Source organism: Cynocephalus volans, chromosome 10 (assembly GCF_027409185.1).
Source record: "Cynocephalus volans isolate mCynVol1 chromosome 10, mCynVol1.pri, whole genome shotgun sequence".
In the NCBI taxonomy this organism is placed as follows: domain Eukaryota; kingdom Metazoa; phylum Chordata; class Mammalia; order Dermoptera; family Cynocephalidae; genus Cynocephalus; species Cynocephalus volans.
Window position 1 is genome coordinate 112,235,365 of NC_084469.1, and position 18,405 is coordinate 112,253,769.

At 45.9% G+C, this 18,405-nt stretch overlaps 1 protein-coding gene across 1 annotated transcript in view; it reads left to right on the top strand.

The window, feature by feature from the left end:
* The window catches only part of FANCA (FA complementation group A), a 53,379-nt gene that overhangs the window by 12,986 nt on the left and 21,988 nt on the right, over positions 1-18,405 (top strand). The window contains exons 11-22 of the mRNA XM_063109405.1: positions 544-656; positions 1,774-1,850; positions 2,333-2,474; positions 2,871-3,004; positions 5,731-5,841; positions 7,442-7,537; positions 7,622-7,681; positions 8,582-8,670; positions 9,423-9,483; positions 9,575-9,624; positions 15,823-15,899; positions 17,595-17,708. Coding sequence (XP_062965475.1) covers positions 544-656; positions 1,774-1,850; positions 2,333-2,474; positions 2,871-3,004; positions 5,731-5,841; positions 7,442-7,537; positions 7,622-7,681; positions 8,582-8,670; positions 9,423-9,483; positions 9,575-9,624; positions 15,823-15,899; positions 17,595-17,708 — 1,124 coding nt within the window. The remainder of the gene's footprint in view (positions 1-543; positions 657-1,773; positions 1,851-2,332; positions 2,475-2,870; positions 3,005-5,730; positions 5,842-7,441; positions 7,538-7,621; positions 7,682-8,581; positions 8,671-9,422; positions 9,484-9,574; positions 9,625-15,822; positions 15,900-17,594; positions 17,709-18,405) is intronic.

The following is an 18,405-nucleotide window of genomic DNA, read 5'->3' on the forward strand; positions in this document are numbered from 1 at the left end:
TGACAGACCTCACGTGGCCTTGATGCCTGGCCCTGCTGGCCCCAGTTCACCCCATCACATCCTGCTCCCTCACGGGCAGCCCAGGGAACACCAGTGCTTGTCACTCCCTCCTGGTCCTCTCATGGGACGTTGCTGGTTTTAGTTTTTAGTTGCATGGTAATGGCTGCATTCGTAGAGTACATGTGTGACACGCTCTTCATTCCAGACTTGGCATGACCCTGGGAGGAGGTTCTATGATCCTGTTTCACAGATGGTAAAACCAAGCCTGTGTGGAGTTGGCAGAGTTTGCTGGGACCGTGGCCGTGTGGGCCCATCCCCTGCTGACCTCTTACCTGCCTCCACCTGATGGTCTCCGCTGCTTCGTTTTCCTTCTTGTTGAAGCTGCACTTGCTTGGATTCCGTTGAAGTCTGTGGGTGTGGTGGCCAGGCAGAGAAGGTGCTCTCAAGGCTTAGAGAAAGGACTACCTTTGAGCCCCTCTTGGTGCTTAGACCCCTGCGGGCGGTGCTTCCTTCCCTGACAGCCTCTCTCTGCTGCATCTACAGGTTCAGCGTGTTCAGTGGACACACATATTCCAGTATAATCTCAACAGATTCTCCAAAGAGGTTTTTCAGTCATACTCTGACTCAGATATTGACTCACAACCCTGTGCTGAAAGGTGGGTCCCAGGTGCCAAAGTTGCAGAGTCACCCCCCAGTGTGCCTGGGGAGTTTCCCCTTGTTGCTGTGGTGCTGCCCTGACGGGAGACACCACAGGCTCTTGGGCAGCTTCTGTGGCTCTGTGCTTGATGGGAGATTGGGCTCCGAGACATGTGCAGAGGATTTAATGCTCTGAGACACCTCAAGGTCAGAAAGGCCACTTTATTATTAAATATCTTTGATTTGAAAGTAACACATTCGTATAAGGAAACTCAAAATTAGAGTGGACAGAAGAATTGTTACCCATTTTCTCACCAAGTAGAAATATCTTTAACATGAAACATTTATGTCCTTTTTTCTTTTTCTCTTTAAAAGACCGGTAAGGGGATCTTAACCCTTGACTTGGTGTAGTCAGAACCATGAACTCCCAGTTGAGCTAACCGGCCGTCCCTATATAGGGATCCAGACCCGTGGCCTTGGTGTTATCAGCACCACACTCTCCCAAGTGAGCCACAGGCTGGCCCTTCTCGTGGCCTTTTTCTAAACAGTTTTACAGGACAGTTAAACTGTAAATACCACAATGCTGTTTTAATGTTATTATATCATAAGCATTTTTTATGCAGCTATGTAGTTTTATTAAAAGTGTTTAATACTTATGTCATCTACCCAATGAATGTCCTATTACCTTTTATATGATGGACTGTTTCCAAGTTTCCACTCTTGCTAATAAGTCTACCTCCTGAGGGTAGGTGCTGTGGTGGGAAACTGCTGACAGGGTGTGGGGCACAGCTCCAAGGGGTGCTCAGCCCCTCAGTGCTGCCCCATGCAGAGCACACTTGGCAGCAGTGCCCTCACTGTGAGGGGTTTGTTGGCGGTGTAAAGTGTAAAAGCAGCAGGGTGAAAGTGTAATTGATGCATTGGAAAACAGCAGACGTGATGGAGAATTACCTGTAGGTAACCAGGCCAAAGGCACAGAGAGTTGATAGCAGAAAATAGTTAAACAGGCACATGGGTGAACTTCACTAAGAACTGAAAAAACACAAATTGAAACAAGATAGTTTTTTCACATCGAAGCTGTAAAACACAGCTTTTTGATGATCACCGACTTGCCATTTTTGTCTGTCTCTCCTCCCAAAGTGTCTGATGCCATTCAAATGCAGAGAGACTGGAGCTTTGCCAGGACCCACCCTCTGCTCAGCATGCTGTTCCGGAGGGTGAGTGTTTGCTGGTATTAGGACCTGCTGCTGTGCGTGTGTGTTGGGGATTTAAGATGTGCTGGCTGGTGGAAGGTTCTGTGGTCCACGTCCTTGTGAAACCGACTTCTGTGGACACTGCCTGGGGAGGTTCAGGAGTCTTCAGGGAGACACATCTGTCCACATGCGGACTGCTGTTCAGAGACCAGGAGACTGAATTGTCACTTGGGCAGAGCCCTCTTCCTGAATTGTCACTTGGGCAGAGCCCTCCTCCCTGAGGTGAGGAGAATTTCCTCCAAACAGTACTGACCACTACAGAGAGGAGAGAGGCCAGAGTGTCCACCGTTACAACTCCATGCTTGTCTGCATGCAACCACCTCTGCACCTTTCTAATGGGAAGTGGGAGGTGCTGCTGTCGGCTGTGGGATCAGGAAGTGGGGAACCAGCTCCTGTCTGACATTGGTTTGCTTTGACATTGAAGGGAGCGGCTGCTTTCATTTCAGCTCTTTGTGATGTTGAGTCCAGAGGAGGTGGTTGGCCACTTGCAAGAAGTTCTGGAAATACAAGAGGTGAACTGGCAGCATGTACTCTGCTGCCTGTCTTTGCTGGTCGTCTGCTTCCCAGAAGCACAGCAGCTGGTCAAAGGTGTGCTTCCATGGGAGCTGTGTGGTGCTGTTCAGTGTGTGTGCGTGTGCGAGTGTGTGCTGTGCTGGTGTCAGCAGAATTCCAGTGTTTGTGGCTGAACCCATCAGCAAAGCCCTTCCCTGCCTGCCAGAGCCTGTGGCGCCTCCTGTTGGGGCACCATGGCCACCAGACTCTCCCATCAGCACTGACTGTGCCGGGAGTAGTAGAGCAGACTCTGCTTCTTCACTGAAGTCCCAAAGAGTATGTATGTGGCATGCTGTGATCATTATCCTGTCTTTTTAAAACTGGTGTTTGGGTAAGCACATTCTCCTAACTGGAATGCTTGATTCCCTAGCAGAAATTACATTTTATTTCTGCTGGAAGCCCTGGTGTGACTATGTCATGGTTCTTACGTAGATTGGGTGGACCATTTGATGACCCGTGCGTTTGAGAGCTACCACCTGGACAGCATGGTCACCGCATTCCTGGTTGTGCGCCAGGCAGTGCTGGAGAGCCCCTCTGTGTTCCTGTCGTATGCAGACTGGTTTAAGGTGAGTCACTGGTGAGTCAGTCACCTGACTGGCTGATCCTCCAGCAGGCCTGGTGCTCTCTGTAATGAGCATGAAGTGACATCAGGAGATCAGCTTTGCTGAAATGGCCCTGGACAAAGCTCCCATGTGCATCTCTACTGTCCTCCCTGCAGGGTTCGCTGCTCACTGGTGGAAGGCTTCACATCCTTCCCTGTCCAGGGCCTCAGCTGTCCCCTGGTTTCTGCCTCCCCTGCTTGATGGAGCCTCCTTCCCTCTTGTATAAGAAAATTAGTGGAATCGATTAGGAAAGAGTGGAATCAGAGGTGGCTGCTGCTTTTTGAAGAATGTACTGTCTCTATTTTTTTTTTTTTTTTTGGCATCTGGCTGGTACTGAGATCTGAACGCTTGGCCTTAGTGTTATAACACCATGCTCTAACCAACTGAGCTAACTGGCCAGCCCTTTCATTTTCTTTTAAGTCCCAAAACAAGTCATTCTGTTTTTCAGAGGCTTCTCATATTCTCTCCTTTTCTCTTGTTTTCCACGATACATTAGATGTTCTGACAAGTTCATGCAGCTGTCCACCTAAGTGAGCCTCAGAGTAGCCTGGAAAGGGCTTTGAACCTGCAGACCCAGGGCCCATCTCAGACCTGCTGCATCCAAACTCCCGAGGGGGAACCTCTGGGATCCCCTGCCACCCAGTGTGAGAACCACATGTGGGGGCATCTTTGGGACATGAGTTTCTCAGCAGCCATGTGTAAAGATGCCATTTAAAAAGCTATCTGGTTGTAGGGTTTGGGCTTCCAGCCAGCACCTCTCTGGTAGACTAGGTACCTTATGTGGAAAGTTCACCCTCCCCAAGAGGGCTGCCTGTCCCTGCTCCCACCCTGGGGCCCTCTGAGAAAGGCAGGCTGCAGAGCTGGGCTGTCTGTCCGATGGGTCATTGCATGATGTACTTTCTCTTTCACTCCTTAAAGTCCCCTCCTCTGCCCTTAGGCTTTTCCTGGCGTGACCTGTTGGCTTGGCACTCCCATTAAACAGTCATTTGCTGTATCCACAGCGAGGTACATAAAATTGATGCCAGAACCCAGCCTGACAGTCATGGCCACTCACGCTTGGGTGACCTGATTTCTGGAGGTGTGCGCTGTCCCTGCTGAGCAGGCTCTGCCTGCTGGGCCTGGTCTGCTCTGTGCTGCAGGCCCCAGGCGACTGGGTCATGGATCAGGCATCTCCCAGGGTTGACGTTGTTCAGATCTTGCGGTGATAGGTGGCTGGGAGAGGGATACTTCTGAAGTGCTGTGTCAAAGGGTTATTATGTTTTTGTTTGCTTTTCCGTTTCCCTTTTTAAATAAATTTATTGATGTATAATTTAAATAAGTGCATCCACTGTAAGTGTGCAGTTTGATGAGTCTTGCTGTGTGTGTGTGTGTGTGTTCAGTGTTGGAAGATCTGCCTTCATCTTTATTCTGAAGAAATGTTAGTGTAAAGAGACCCACTGATTGCAAGTTTGAGCCCTCTGGGGTCGTGTGGCTCTTAGCACTTCATATTGTGCATTAGACGTAACTTTTTTAATAACGGAAAGAACTGCCTTTTTCCTGGCATGACACTGAGCAACCCCGGGGTCCTTGGATGTGTCATGCTAGTGCTTCCAGTAACCCGTAATATCTCCTTCGAGGCTCACTTTTAGTTGAGTGACTGTTGCCCAGAGACAGGAATGGCTCAGTGTGGGTGATTTGGGGAGGCTGAAGAGGCCCCTTGTGCCTGGTGGGAGAATTTAAGGTAAGAACTGGCTAGGGACATGTTGAGGGAGGGAGCCTGTGAGCAGTCTTGGGTTCTGTTTAAATCTTTCACTGACGAGTATTGAGCTGTCTTCCTGATGTTTGGCAAGACAGTTGACTTCCCTGAGCTTTGTTTTCGTGACTGTGTAATCTGCATTTCCCCTTTTTTCTAATGGCTTTTTGTCTGTATCATGATAACATTCCAAAGAATTAGATGATTTTGGCAAAATGCTGTACACTTTCAAAAAGGCTGAGGTAAACCTTCGGTTCAAGCTGCAATTCAGTTTCCACGATGAGCAGCGTTAGTAACTAATTGAGGCTTCCGTGGTGGCTGCACATTGGCGCACGGCAGGTGCAGGAGTTTGTGCGTTTTGGGGTGAGTTGTTCAGTCCACATGTAGGTCCATGATGTTCTCTACAGGATCATTTGCAGTGTATTCAGAGCCAGTGCTTGTTCAGAATCTCCCCTGCCAGGGTTCTTTGGCAGTGGTTGGGACACTCCCTCTGCCCCTGGAGCCCTGGAGTCCCATGCTTGTTCTGTGATGGTCTTGCAATTTTAGGGTCTGGAGGGCTGTACTCCATGGCTGTGTTTTCTCAGTCGCCTCTCCTGGGGGGATCTTGTCTGCTCATGGGATGGAGCCCTTCGTTGTTAGGGCAGTGAACCCCCCCCCCAATCACAGCAGGGTGCCGCAGTCACTGTTCTCCACAGCAGATTTGCTTCTGTCTTAGAGTAAGATTTCTGCCCTTCTCTTCAGTCTAGGCACAGCCATGATGTGATTAAATGTATGAACCATGATTACTTTCGGTTGTTTTTATTTTTTCAGTAGCAGTTTTCTCTTTACGAGACAGAGACTGTAGCAGCAGCATAGCTACGGCTGAGTTGGCCCCCGTCTGGTTGGTGCAGCCTGTGGGGTTGGCTGCCTGTTGAGCAGCACCTGGCTGTCCAAGCCTCATGCCTGTCTCTCTCCCCAGGCCTCCTTCGGGAGTACACGTGGCTACCACGGCTGCAGCAAGAAGGCACTGGTCTTCCTCTTCAAGTTCTTGTCTGACCTCGTGCCCTTCGAGGCCCCCTGGTACATGCAGGTGAGCAGTGGCTGCAGCATCCGTGATTCCGGGTGCTTCCTGTCACCTTCCCCTGGATCCAAGGACTGGCCTGCTCGCCCGCAAGCCTCCTGCAGACCCACTGTGAGCGTGGACCCAGCTCCTCCCTGCCTGAGCAGCTAGTGTTGGTGAAACAGTGCAAACAGCCCATCTGGGGATGGCAGTGTAGATGTGGAGCGAGTGGCCACACGTCTGTCAGGGCAGATGCCAGAGGCCGTCCACATATCCTTGTCCAGGAGATGGGTCCATAACTATGTCACCATGCAGTGAAATGCCGCATGGCCATTCACAAAAGTGAGTGGGTCCAAGTGGTGGCCTGGGAAGAAAGTGATCTGTTGTTAAGTTCAAGGAGAAGAATCTGGAAGGAATACCCCAAACTGCCCATGGTCATTGCTTCCTGGAGTGGAAGAAAAGAAGCAGGACTTCACACTAGTATACCAGTTTGTATTTTTTATATTAATTTTTTTTTTTTTTTTTTTTTTTGATGATTGGCCAGTGCAGGGATCTAAACCTGTAAAGTTGGAATTTTTTGTAGCAAATCTGTATTAATTTTGTGATTAAGAGACGCTTTACTGTAGCTTTCTTTTTTTATCAGATAACTACTCCCAGCTTTTGTTTTTGGGGGGTGGGTAACTGAAAACTGATTCTAACCCTCTTATTATTAAGAAATTTGCATTACAATCCAAAGAGTGAGTCCACTTAATAAGGTGGGAAGAAGCGCAGGTGGCTGTGTGCCCTCCCCAGCTGAGTCCTGAGTTCTGGGTTCTCCTCTGCTGGGTGCTGTTGGGTTTGCAGCTGTAGGCAGCAGTCCTTTAAGATGAAAAGACTCCATCTAGACAGAGCTGTGGACCCCACTGGCAGTGTCAGGACACCCCTCCTGTCCTGAGCCCCCCAAGAGTTGTGCCTCCATCACAGGAGTGAGGGAGAGATAGATTAAATGAGGGCGAGGGGTTTGGTCACCAGGGGTACCTCTGGCCTTCTCTGCCCCTTGCTGGCCTGGCCCCTTTCTGAAGGGAAAGTCTCAGGACATGAAGTGTGGTGTGTGGAGATCCTCGCCCAGGTTCTGCCCACCCCCTCCAGCTTCTGCCCTGGTTGTCTGTGGCTGATTCTCTGACTTCCCTGTCTTCATACACACATCTTGCTCTGGATCTCCACAACCTGGCCTCAGCCCTCTTTTCTCCTCTTAACCTGCCACCTGTCGTTGGTTCTTTGTGAACTCAAACTCAGCATGTCCAAGACATCCATGTGTCCTCCTGAAATGTACTGTTTCTAGAGTCTGTGTGTCCGTGGTTGTTGCTGTGTCCTTTGTCTCCTCTGACCAGGAGGGGCCGGGGCCTGTCGACATAGCCTCAGGTGGCCGGCTGGCATGGCCTGCTGGGCCTGTGACTCCACTGGCCGCCCCAGCATGTGCAGGACCAGCTTCCTCAGAATTCCTTTTTGTTTTTGCCTGTGGAAGCAGCTTCTACTGTGTGGGTTACTTTTGCTAGTTACTCACCTCTATGTTCACTTGCAAGCCTGGTGAAGGCTGTCTCTGCTCAGCATCCCTGCATGCTGGGAGTGAACCGTGGCCCCCTGTCCTCAGGTGCACATCCTCCACCCCCCGCTGGTTCCCAGCAAGTACCGCTCCCTCCTCACGGACTATGTCTCGCTGGCCAAGACACGGCTGGCTGACCTCCAGGTAAGTCCAGCAGCCTATCACACCTGCTTCCTGGACCAGAGTCTGTCTTTGTTCTCATGTTCTCATTCTGTCCCCTCTCTTCAGGTTTCTGTGGAAAACATGGGGCTCTACAAGGACTTGTCATCCGCAGGGGACATGACAGAGGTAACGTTGCCTTCGGCTGGCCCTGAGGGTCTCACCCAGCACAGGTGCAGTTTTCCTTTCTTTGACCCTGGGTTAAGCATTTCGACCCTCAGTCTTGCACCTGGTAAGTCTTGGGGAAAACGGGGCAGCAGCTCTCCTGATGGCATCTTGTTCTGGTCATCACATCGTGTGTGTTCACAGCCAGGAGAGTTACTGTGTGCAGGGAGTACGCCTGATGCTGCAGGAGGCCTGTCCTTTCAGGAGACCTCAGTTTACCTGGTCTGGTGCTTTGTCAATTTTTCTAGTAATTATAGAAAAGTGTTAACTATATTTCTGTAAACCAAGTGTCAGGTGGCCCTATGATGTGTGTAGGTCACTGGTAAGAACGACCTTTTCTATTTTTTAAGACTCTTTTACTTTAAAGTTGTGATTTGCTGAAGGACACTTATAGATGCTGTTATAGTGTTAGGTGAAAATATTTAATACAATTTTCCATTTAAAATGTATTGCAGTTTATAAGTTGATATTTCATAACTTTTTTAAATTTCAAAAATTCTCTACTCCTTCCCACCTGGAAATCTTTAATTTGAACCCTTCACTGCCCTAAAGGGACAGAGGAGGTAGAAGGCCAGCAGCCCGGCAGGTGGTGCTAAGCCTCTCCAGGGGCCTTCATGGCTAGTATGAGCTTTCTGAGGGTGGAAACAGCCAGTGTGATCCTCCCATGTTTTGCTCGTGCTTGGGGAGCTTGGTGCGTGGTCCAGCCCCTTGTCCTGTTTCACACCAGCCATGTCAGCCTCACCTTTAGCTCATTCAGAGAATTACGTAGCCAGGAAGGATAGGTGGTGGGACCTCACCTGCTCACTTTCTTTTCTCTTAAGTCTTCTGTTCATTTTTTTCCCTTCCTCCCTGTACGGGAACCAGCCCCACAGCCAGGCGTCCCAGGATGTTGAAAAGGCCATCGTGGTGTTTGAGCGCACGGGGAGAATTCCAGTCACTGTCATGGAGGCCAGGTAGGGTTGGGTGCCCAGAGCGCCACTGTGGCTGCGGCACATCCAGAGCCCGCTGTGACAGCTGTCAGTGTAGTTCAGCTCCAGGTGTGTCCCCACATTTGTTCCCAGTGTGGGCAGAGTGGTCACTTTCTACTCAAGGGGAGACAGAGTCGGGAGCGTAAAGGTCACATCACAGGTCCTACCAGTTGATGGTGCAGAGCGAGGAGGAGCACTGTGTTCTTGCTGTGAGTCGTGTTTCTTCTGCAGAAGCACGTGGTATCCCTCCCACCCTGAAACAGCCAACAGGTAGCATTGGTCTGGAGCCCGCACTGTGGAAGGGAAGACAGCGGGTCCACAGTTTAGTAACAGTGACTGTTTACTTATTGCTTTCTTGGGGACCAGTGTGGAGCCAGTACAGGAAGTTGAATAGCAAAACTTTATTGCATTGGGTATGATCCCAAAACATCTTGAATTTTGGTTGTTACCAGTACGGGTGAACTGATTCCAGCTCCCAGGAGAATTGGACCTGATATGACCCTTATCACCTTAGAGTAGCCCAGGTTCCACTGCCATGCCAAAGGCAAGCAGAGTCTGGGACTCAGGGCCGTGGTTCATAGAGCAGTGGAAAAGAGGGCTTAAAAACATGATAAAACATCACAGCCTTGAAATGGGAAGAGCCACCTGTGGCGCCACCCTCTGAAACAGCAGTGACATCTGTGAAAGTTGTGAAACCAGGTGTCCTGGAAGATGCCGTCTGCTTTTCTGTGTTGCAGCATATTCAGGAGGTCCTACTACGTGACCCACTTTCTGCCTGCCCTGCTCACACCTAGAATGGTCAGTATGTGTGTTCATGAGTTTAGGACGAGGCCTGCAGAAAACAGAGACGCACCTTGTCTGCTTCACATACTCGTCTCTCTCTCCACAGCTCCCGAAAGTCCCTGATGCCCGAGTGGCTTTTATAGAGTCTCTGAAGAGGTAGGAGAATGTCCAGAAGAGGGCTGCTCTGTTTTCCCAGTGGGGTTTGATAATGTGAAGAATTGTGGTTCTTTTGTAGAGAAATTTATTTTATCACGTGTTTTATTTATAAAATATTGGCTCCAAAATTATTTGGTTGTGATTTTAGAAAGTAAAGTTGTTTGATTCTGAATATCACCATTTAGCATCATTCTTCAATGCACTTTTAGGATGATTGGTCTGGGAATTAAAGAAAGTTTAGATTTTGGTATATAATCATTGTGAAAGCAGGAGGATGGGAGAGCCGAGAGGGAGCCTCGTGCTGCGAGCCTCGGAGTGGGTCTGGAGGCTCTTGTTTGGAAGGGGGAAGTCTCACCCCGGCTCCCTCACTTCGTGGGCCTCGAGCAGCAGGACTAGGCTGGTGCCTCAAAGGTCATCCTTACTGGAAGAAACAGGAGACTAAATGTAGTTTTCCGGCAGAACGTACAAAGTAGTGGGACCTAAAAGAAGACTGAAGGAGCAAAAGCCAGGAAAGTAAAATCAGTTTTGTCACCTTATAATGCACCATTCTCTGGGGCCCTTATTTTTATTTATTTTTGACATAAAATATTTTAAACATATGGAAAAATAGAGACCAATTTAAAATACCAATTTAAAAAACACCCATCTACCCCTGCCCATGTTTTGCTGTATTTGCTTTTTTTTTTTTTTTTTTTTTTTAAAGATAATAAAACATTATGGATACAGTTGAAGCCCCTTTTTCCCTCTCCAGAGAAACTCCTAAAGCTGGTGTGCAGTCCTTCCTCTGTTCTGTTTCACCACGGAGGGCTACCATGTCACTCCAGGGCTACGGTTCATGTTGATTGGGAACAAATGTGTGACTGTGCCACTGTAGTGGATTTATCCTTCCCCTATAGGTGGACTCTTAAGTTCTTTCCAATTTTATTCCTCTTAACAGTGCTTCAGTGAACCGCCTTGGGTATATTTCTGTGAAAACCCTTTTGGAATTTTGAGCATAATTTTATTTGTTTTATAGATAAATTTGAAGAATGTCAACTTTATTATGGTATTGAGTTTTTTCGTCCATAGTATATGTTTTTATTTATTCATATCTTAATAGTGTTTTGTGATTTTTCTTTCTTTCTTTCTTTTTTTTTTTTCGTCTTTTTCGTGACCGGCACTCAGCCAGTGAGTGCACCGGCCATTCCTATATAGGATCCGAACCCGCGGCCGGAGCGTCGCCGCGCTCCCAGCGCCCCACTCTCCCAAGTGCACCACGGGCTCGGCCCTGTGATTTTTCTTTATAGAGATTTTTTATGTCTTTAGTTAGACTTACTAGGACTACCTAGATTTTGTTGCTATTGTGAACAGCATGGTATTATTTTCTGTAGAATTTTTTGATTAATCATGCTGAGGTATAGGTACGCTGGTATCCAATAACTCTGCTGAACTTAATTCCAGTAGCTGGTTAGTAGATTTTCTTAGATTTTCTTTATAGGTAATTACGTTGTCTGCAAGAACAACAGTTTGTCTCTTTCAATTTTTATACCTCTTAATTTTTGTCTTATTGTATTGGGAAGAACTTTTAGTTGAATATGGAATTATAGCTGGCATCTTATTCCTTGCTAAAACAGGAATGCTTCTAAAGTTTTACCATTAATTACGATATTTGCTGTAGTTTATTTTGTATATGCCCTTCATCATATTAAGGAAGTTCCCTCTTGTTAATTTGCAAAGGGTTTTTAGTGTGAATTAAGCTTTTCCTGTATTTCTTAGGATAATCATGCTGCTCTTCTTCAGTCTGTTAATGTGATTGATTACACTGATAGATTTTTTCCCATGTTGAACTGTCCTTGCATTCCTGGCATATCCCCTCCTTGGTTGTGGTTTTTTGTTTTATAAACTGCTGCATGTGATTCACTGATATCTGGTGTGGGGCTTGTACGTCTGTGTCTGTGAGTCTCCTGTGTGTATCTTGGATGCCTTGACATCAAGGTTTGGTACCTCACAGAATGAATTGGGTAGCTGTGCTGCTTTTGCTGTTCTCCGAAACAGGTTGTGTCCTTCAGGTTTGGTGAAGCTTGGCTGTAAACCTGTCTTCTGTGGAGGCAGAAACTTCTGGCTGACTCACTTTCTTGAATGGTTATTAGTTTAGTCAGGTTTTTAAAAATTCCTTTTTGAGTCATTTTTTAACATATTTCTATAAAACTGTTCATTTCATCTAAGTTTTCAAATTCATTGACATAGTGTTGTTCATGTTTTATTGTGATTTTTAAAAATCAATCTAATCTATACTTTCATTCCTTTTTTGTTTTAATTCTCACTAGTGTTAATTTTGTGGGGCTTTTTTTATGATTCACGCTTATTAAAGATTTGACTGTTTTATTCATTTTATCAAATAACCAGTTTTTTATATTGTCATCCCTGTTGACTCATTGTTTTATAACTCTTCTTGTGTTCTAATGAAGGTGTGTACTTAATCAGTATCACCTTTAAGTATTGCTTTAGATAGAACATACATGGTCACTCAGTTCTAAATATGGTACCATTTGCACTACGATTTTCTCATAATTTGTGAGTTAGTTATAAGAAAATTTCATTTTCCAAATACATAGGTTTTTGCCCCTGAACTTTTTTTACTTCCTAATTTTTTTATTGTTATTTTTAAAAATACACACAACATAAAATTTACCATCTTAACCATTGTTCAAGGGGATTAAATGCGTTCGTGCGATGCAACCGTCCCCACCATCCGCCTCCATGACTCTCCATCTTGTAACACTGAAACTCCACACCCATCAGACTGTAAGTCCCCATTTTCCCCTCCCCCAGCAGCCACCATTCTACTGTCTGTGTCTGTTTTTGATCACTCTAGATGCCTCAGGTAAGTGGAACCGTAAGGTGGGCTGATTTCACTTAGCACAGTGCTTTCAGTGCTCATCCTTGTGGCAGCTGTCAGGAGTTCCTTCCTTTTTAATTAAGGCTGCACAGCATTACCGTTTGGGTGGACCACATGTTGCTTGTCCGTTCGTCAGTGGACACGTAGGCTGCTTCCACATTTTGACTATTGTGAATAATGCTGCTGTGAACATGGATGTACAAATATCTCTTTGAGACCGTTTTCAATTCTTTGGGGTATATATTCAGAAATGGAATTGCTGGATCATGTGGTAATTGTATTTTCAATTTTTTGAGGAACCACTGTACTGTTTTCTGTAACAGCTACACCATTTTACATTCCCACCAGCAGTAAATACATAACATTTTCTTTATCTATTATGAACTTTTTTGATTAAAGTCTGTTTTGTCTGACTCTGCTCTCTTTCGGGTTAATTACTCTTTGCATGGAACGTCTTTCAGCTTCAGCCTCTTTGTGTCTTTGGATCTAGAGAGAGTCTCTGGACAGCACATAGTTGGAGCATGTGTTTTTATTCATCCTGCTCTTCTCTGTCATTTGATTGGAGAGGGCGCTCAGTTCAAGGGGTGGTGGACGAGGAGGGACTTGCTTATGTCATTTTGCTGTTTTCCGAACGCCTTGTAGGTTTTCGTCCCTCGTTTTCTGCCTTACGGTCTTTTTTCATGTTTAGTTGACTTTTTGTGAAATGTTTAAATTCCTTTCTCTTTTTTTTGGTGTAATTCTGTAGCTGTTTTTTTTGTTGTTGTTGTTACCATGGGGATTTCATTTAACGTCCTAAAGCTCTAGCACTCTAATTTGAATTTATACCTATTTAACTTCAATAACACGTAAAAAACTGCTCCCTACTGCGGCTTCCCACTCCTTTTAGTTGCTGATGTTACAGAATTACATCATCATACGTTGTGTGCCCAGAAACAGCAGAAATTCCTGTAAGTGCATTAGTGTCTTAAGTTACATGGAAAACAAAATACGGAGTTATAAAGCAAAGTAACAATAATACCAGCCTTTAGACTAATTGTTTTATTTTTTTTTAAGTGTCTTAGTCTCTTAAATCATGTAGAAAACAAAAAGTGGAGTTACAAACTGCTGCACACCATACTAGCTTTTAAAATTGCCCATGATTTACCTTCATTGACGTCTTTATTTCTTCGTGTGGATTCGAGGCAGGACTCCCTCGAGTGTCCTCTCAGGGCAGGTCTGGTGGTAGTGAAACCTCAGTGTGTGTTTATCTGGGAATGTCCTCATTGCTCCCTCACTTCTCAAGGACAGTCTTGTCAGATACAGGATTCTTGGTTGACAGCTTTTTTCTTTTAGCACTTAAAAATTTATCAGTCTGCTGCCTTCTGGCCCCAAAGCTTCTGATGAGAAACCTGCCGATAATCTCATTGAGAAGCTCTTGTATGTCACTTCTCTCTCGCTTCTTTCAAGATTTTCTCTTTGTCTCTGCCTTTTGAAAGTTTGATTTAATGCATCTCAGTGGGGGTCTCTTTGAGTTCATCCTACTTGGAGTTCATTGAGCTGCTTGGATGTTTACATTCATGTCTTTCATCAAATTTGGGAGGTTTCAGCCATTACTTTTTCAGATATTCTCTCTGTCCTTTTCTCTCTTCTTCTGGAGACTACTTGCAAGTGGTCTGTTCTTTTCTCTCTGGGGGAGTGTAGTGTCTTCTCGTCCCTGTGTTCTAAAATTCTACCGCAGTGTATTTTGATGTGGATCTGATTCTGTTTCTTGGCTGTGCACATGGTGGGCCTTTGGAAGCTCATGTCCTTCAGTACTAAGAAGTTTCCTTGAATATATCTAAACCTTTTGTTACGAAAAATTTCAAACAGAAAAGTAGAATAATAGTATCTATCACCAACCCTTTTAAAGTCATCAATCAGTGGCTGGTTTTGGTTAATCTACCCGTCACATCCACCCACCCACCCACTGTTGTGAATAATTTTGAAGGAAATCCCAGACACTGATTATTTCGCCTTGAATGTTTCTTTGGAGATTTCCTCCCTTCTGTGTTTTTTTCTCCTTGGAACTTCAGTTTTTCAGGTATTAGGCCTCATGGATTGGTCGTCTGTTTTTTTTTTTTATCTTTTCTGTCATATTTTACATCTTTTTTTCTCTCTCTCTCTTCTTTCTAGGAGATTTCTTCCACTTTACCTGCCAGTCCTTTCATGGAGTTTTTCTTTTCTGTTATCAGAATGTTCCTTTCTTTATGGCAGTCTATTCTCGTCTCATAGCTGCAGTGTTCTGTTACCTCTCCAGGGATGTTAATGGTGGTGATGTCTGAAGTTTTCTGTGAATATATCCATCTCCTTGAATTTACTTTTCCTTTTTCTATGAGGTACTTTATATTTTTTAAGCTAAAGTCTTTCCAGTCACCAAGGCAGAAGGTGGTCTGCCTAGTTCTTCATCTCCAGGCTGGGCAAGTCCTCTGCCTTCCTCTGGCCCACCTTGGTAGGTTCTTGGTGTGCTTCTTTTCTGTGTGCACGTTGTCAAGCTCGGTGTGCAGGGCACCTTGGGGACAGCTCACAGCTCTGTCCTGTCCACACATGTGTGCCATGCTCTCCACCTCAGCCTTCTATGTGCATTCTCAGTGCTGGCCTTGCTCAGAGCCTTGCTGGAAGCACCCAGTGCAGGCGTGACAGCCCTGCTTGGGCTGGCACTGTACAGAGCACTGTGGCATATGCCTGCTCCATCCCATGGCTAGCTGCTCATGGCTCCAGCTCCTCTGAAGGTGACTTGGTGGCCATTGTCATTGTTACATTGTACACATCAGTACTGGCTTGTGGGAATGCCCGACATCCTTATTACAGGACTTCATTTTTATAATTCTAAATATTTTTAATGACATTAATTGGGTGTTTTTCTTATATTATTTATTAAAACGAATATAAGTTCATTTTTTGAATTTGGAAATTAACAGAAATTGAATGGGAGAAACAAAAATCACTTATTATTTCCACACCCAGTGTAACCACTGCTGGCACGTTGTCTGGCCTTCCACATATTAATAGATGACTAATCTGTGACATCATGAAACAGGAAGTACCATTTAAATTCATATATATATTTCTAATCATATGTATGTTTTTTTCCTAAAAGCAGGATTATACTGTACAATTAATTGTATAATCTATTCAATTTTTATATAATTTATTAAAATTGTATTTTAATAAATTAAAATTTATTAAATTCTATACTTTATTCAAATTTTATGTATTTTTTATTTTATAATAGTTTTTGGAACTGTAAATTTGAGAATTTTGAGTGATAGCTGACGTGATGTTCCTGTTTTCTTCTGATCCAGAGCAAATAAAATTCCCCCGTCTCTATACTCCATGTACTGTCATGCCTGCTCCACGGCTGAAGAGAAGCCACTAGAAGGTAAGGCTTACCGGGGCTGGTACCACCCATCCCCTGAGGATGAGCCTCCATCATCTGACACCCATAGCGGTAAAGGCGTTTAGGTCAGGCAAGCTTGGTCTGGAGCTTGGATGCAGATGGCCCAGTTGTGGCACTGGACGGGCCAGTGTGAGATCATCCACTCACAGGCTCTTAGCCTCAGAGGTCCTGAAAAGTTGCCTGACTCAGCACTTTCTGGAACCCATTGTATGCAGTATGAAATCTCACCTTATTATCTGTCATCTTTACAGATGCCAGCTGAGGTTGGGATGTGTTTTCTGTGTTTCTCTCCTGTGTTCAAGCTTTAGATTCAGGTGCAGCCAGCTGGAGGTCTGGACTGTCACCTCTGAGGCCTGTTGTCTGAAGTGTGTCATTGGGAGTCAAGTGTGATAGCTTTCTGACTGTCCAGACAGTTCAGTTGGTTGTGTGAGTTGGGGGTCTTTCTGCTTATGGGGAGCAGTGATGTCCACTGAGGTCAAATCCATGAGACCATGAACCAGTGAAGTGCCAGGGCCAGGGGTAGCTGTGCAGACTGCTGGCTTCTTCCTGCTGGCCCTGTTCTTCCCAGGGCTGTGGCTCTGCCAACTGCCGGGGCAGCAGTGAGAGGTGCTGTCAGGAGAGGCCTGGTGTTTCGTGATGTTCGTCATCCCTGTCAGCCTCCCTGAGGAAGCAGTGTTTGTGTTTGCTTTTTCAGTTCCTCTTACATCTGCAGGGCCAGGTAGGCTCACTGAAACTATTCTAAATTGCTGTCTTGTTTTCTAGTCCATTTGCCAAAACCTCGTCTTTCATAAGCTTGGGTAATTTCGAACAGCTGTGGAGACCCAGGAAACTTGGGTGACCATAGAAGGAAAGCCCCTGATCTCACTGTTTGGACCACTGTTGACATAGCTCACAGTTGTCCTGGGTGTGTGGGGGCTGTAGGGCTGTGTCCTCTGTATTGTAAGGCTCCTCGAGAGAGATGTCCTCCCCACCCCTGCTGCTTTCCTAACAGCCCATCTGATGGGCCCGTGAGCAGAGCCACAGAGCCTTCAGCTGCCAGTGTTATTGTGGGTAAGACCTGTGCGCACAGCAGCAGTCTTCCCCAGCAGCCCCAGAGCTTGACTTTGTTTTACTGTTAAAACATGCAGTGTGTCTTCCTTTTCATAATGAAGATGGTGTGTTGAAGGTTTGAACAAATATCTTCTTCAAATGTGTAATCATGTCTAGTCTTTTTTAGTAAATCTATTAAGGGTATGTTGAGAACTAGTGATTGTCTCTTGTACACTAATTCCCAGTCTTCTTTCATATCCTGTTGTAAAAACATTATAACCATGATGCTTAGAAGTCTAAGAAATGGAACAAATCATCTTCCATCATGATTCTGTCCCCTGCCCCTTAACCTCCGTGGGCTGGACTTTTGGTCTTTTTTCACTATACATGTGCTTTTCACAGGTGTGGCGATGGTGTACACAGAAACGATTTTTTTCTTAAACTTATTTGTAAATGTTTTAATTTTTATATGACAGCATCCAGTATCGGGGGGAGGAGTTCATCTGTCTGCTGTCTGTGTACATAGGAATTGTGGAAATTAGCAGTTCTGCGTTCTAGTCTGTGAGGCCTCTCTTTTTGTGATGAAGAGTCCTGTTGAATGTGTTTCCTATCTGGCCCAATTGTTAAAACTGCACACCCCTCTCTCAGACACAGCCCCAGGAATCAGCGCAGAACCCAGCTGTGCTGAAGCGCCCCTGGGATTACTCACGGCTGCACTGGGAGAGCTCAGAGCGTCGATGGCAAACCCCACCCAGAGTGACGGTGAGGACAGACGGATGCTTGTGTTCTGCATGTGACAGCGTGTGGCTGGAGCTCTGTGGCCGCTCCCTTTCCCCTGTGTTGTGGTAATGATGGTGGCGGGGACACCTTCCCTGTGGTCCAGTGTTTGGTAGTTAAACTGGAATGGAGCTGGCAGGTGTTGCGGACGCTGCCTTTTCTCAAACAAGGTGGGAGACTGGTCTTAACCTGTCACAAGCCCTTGGCAGAAGATGCTGTTCTGCCTCGTGGCATCCCAGGAGGACAGCTGGTGGGGAGGAGGAAGTGTGAGTGAGTTTGCAGGTGTGCAGCTCTTGTTCTTGTCCTCACTCTGCACGCTCTGCACACGCACAGCTCTGAAAGGCTGTATCCCAAGTAGATGGAGCCTCGGGCACTCTGGTCTCCACCCTGAAGTCCTGCTTCTGTGAGACTTCTCTGTTAACAGAGTGAGTGAAGGGTTTATCTGTGGAGTAACAACATGCACAGCATCAAAGCCCTCGTGTGGCCTGACAGTCTATGATGCGAAATATGAGGTCCAGTGTTTCCAGATTTCTATTACGATACATGCAGAATCTAAACTTAATAGGCCATATTTTTACTGAGTGACTATAACAGATTTTTATTTTTCGTAAGTTGATTTTATTCAAGCCAAGGCAGTGCCTTGTCGAGGAAACGCTGACCAGACTTGGTTGTGCCACCGCGT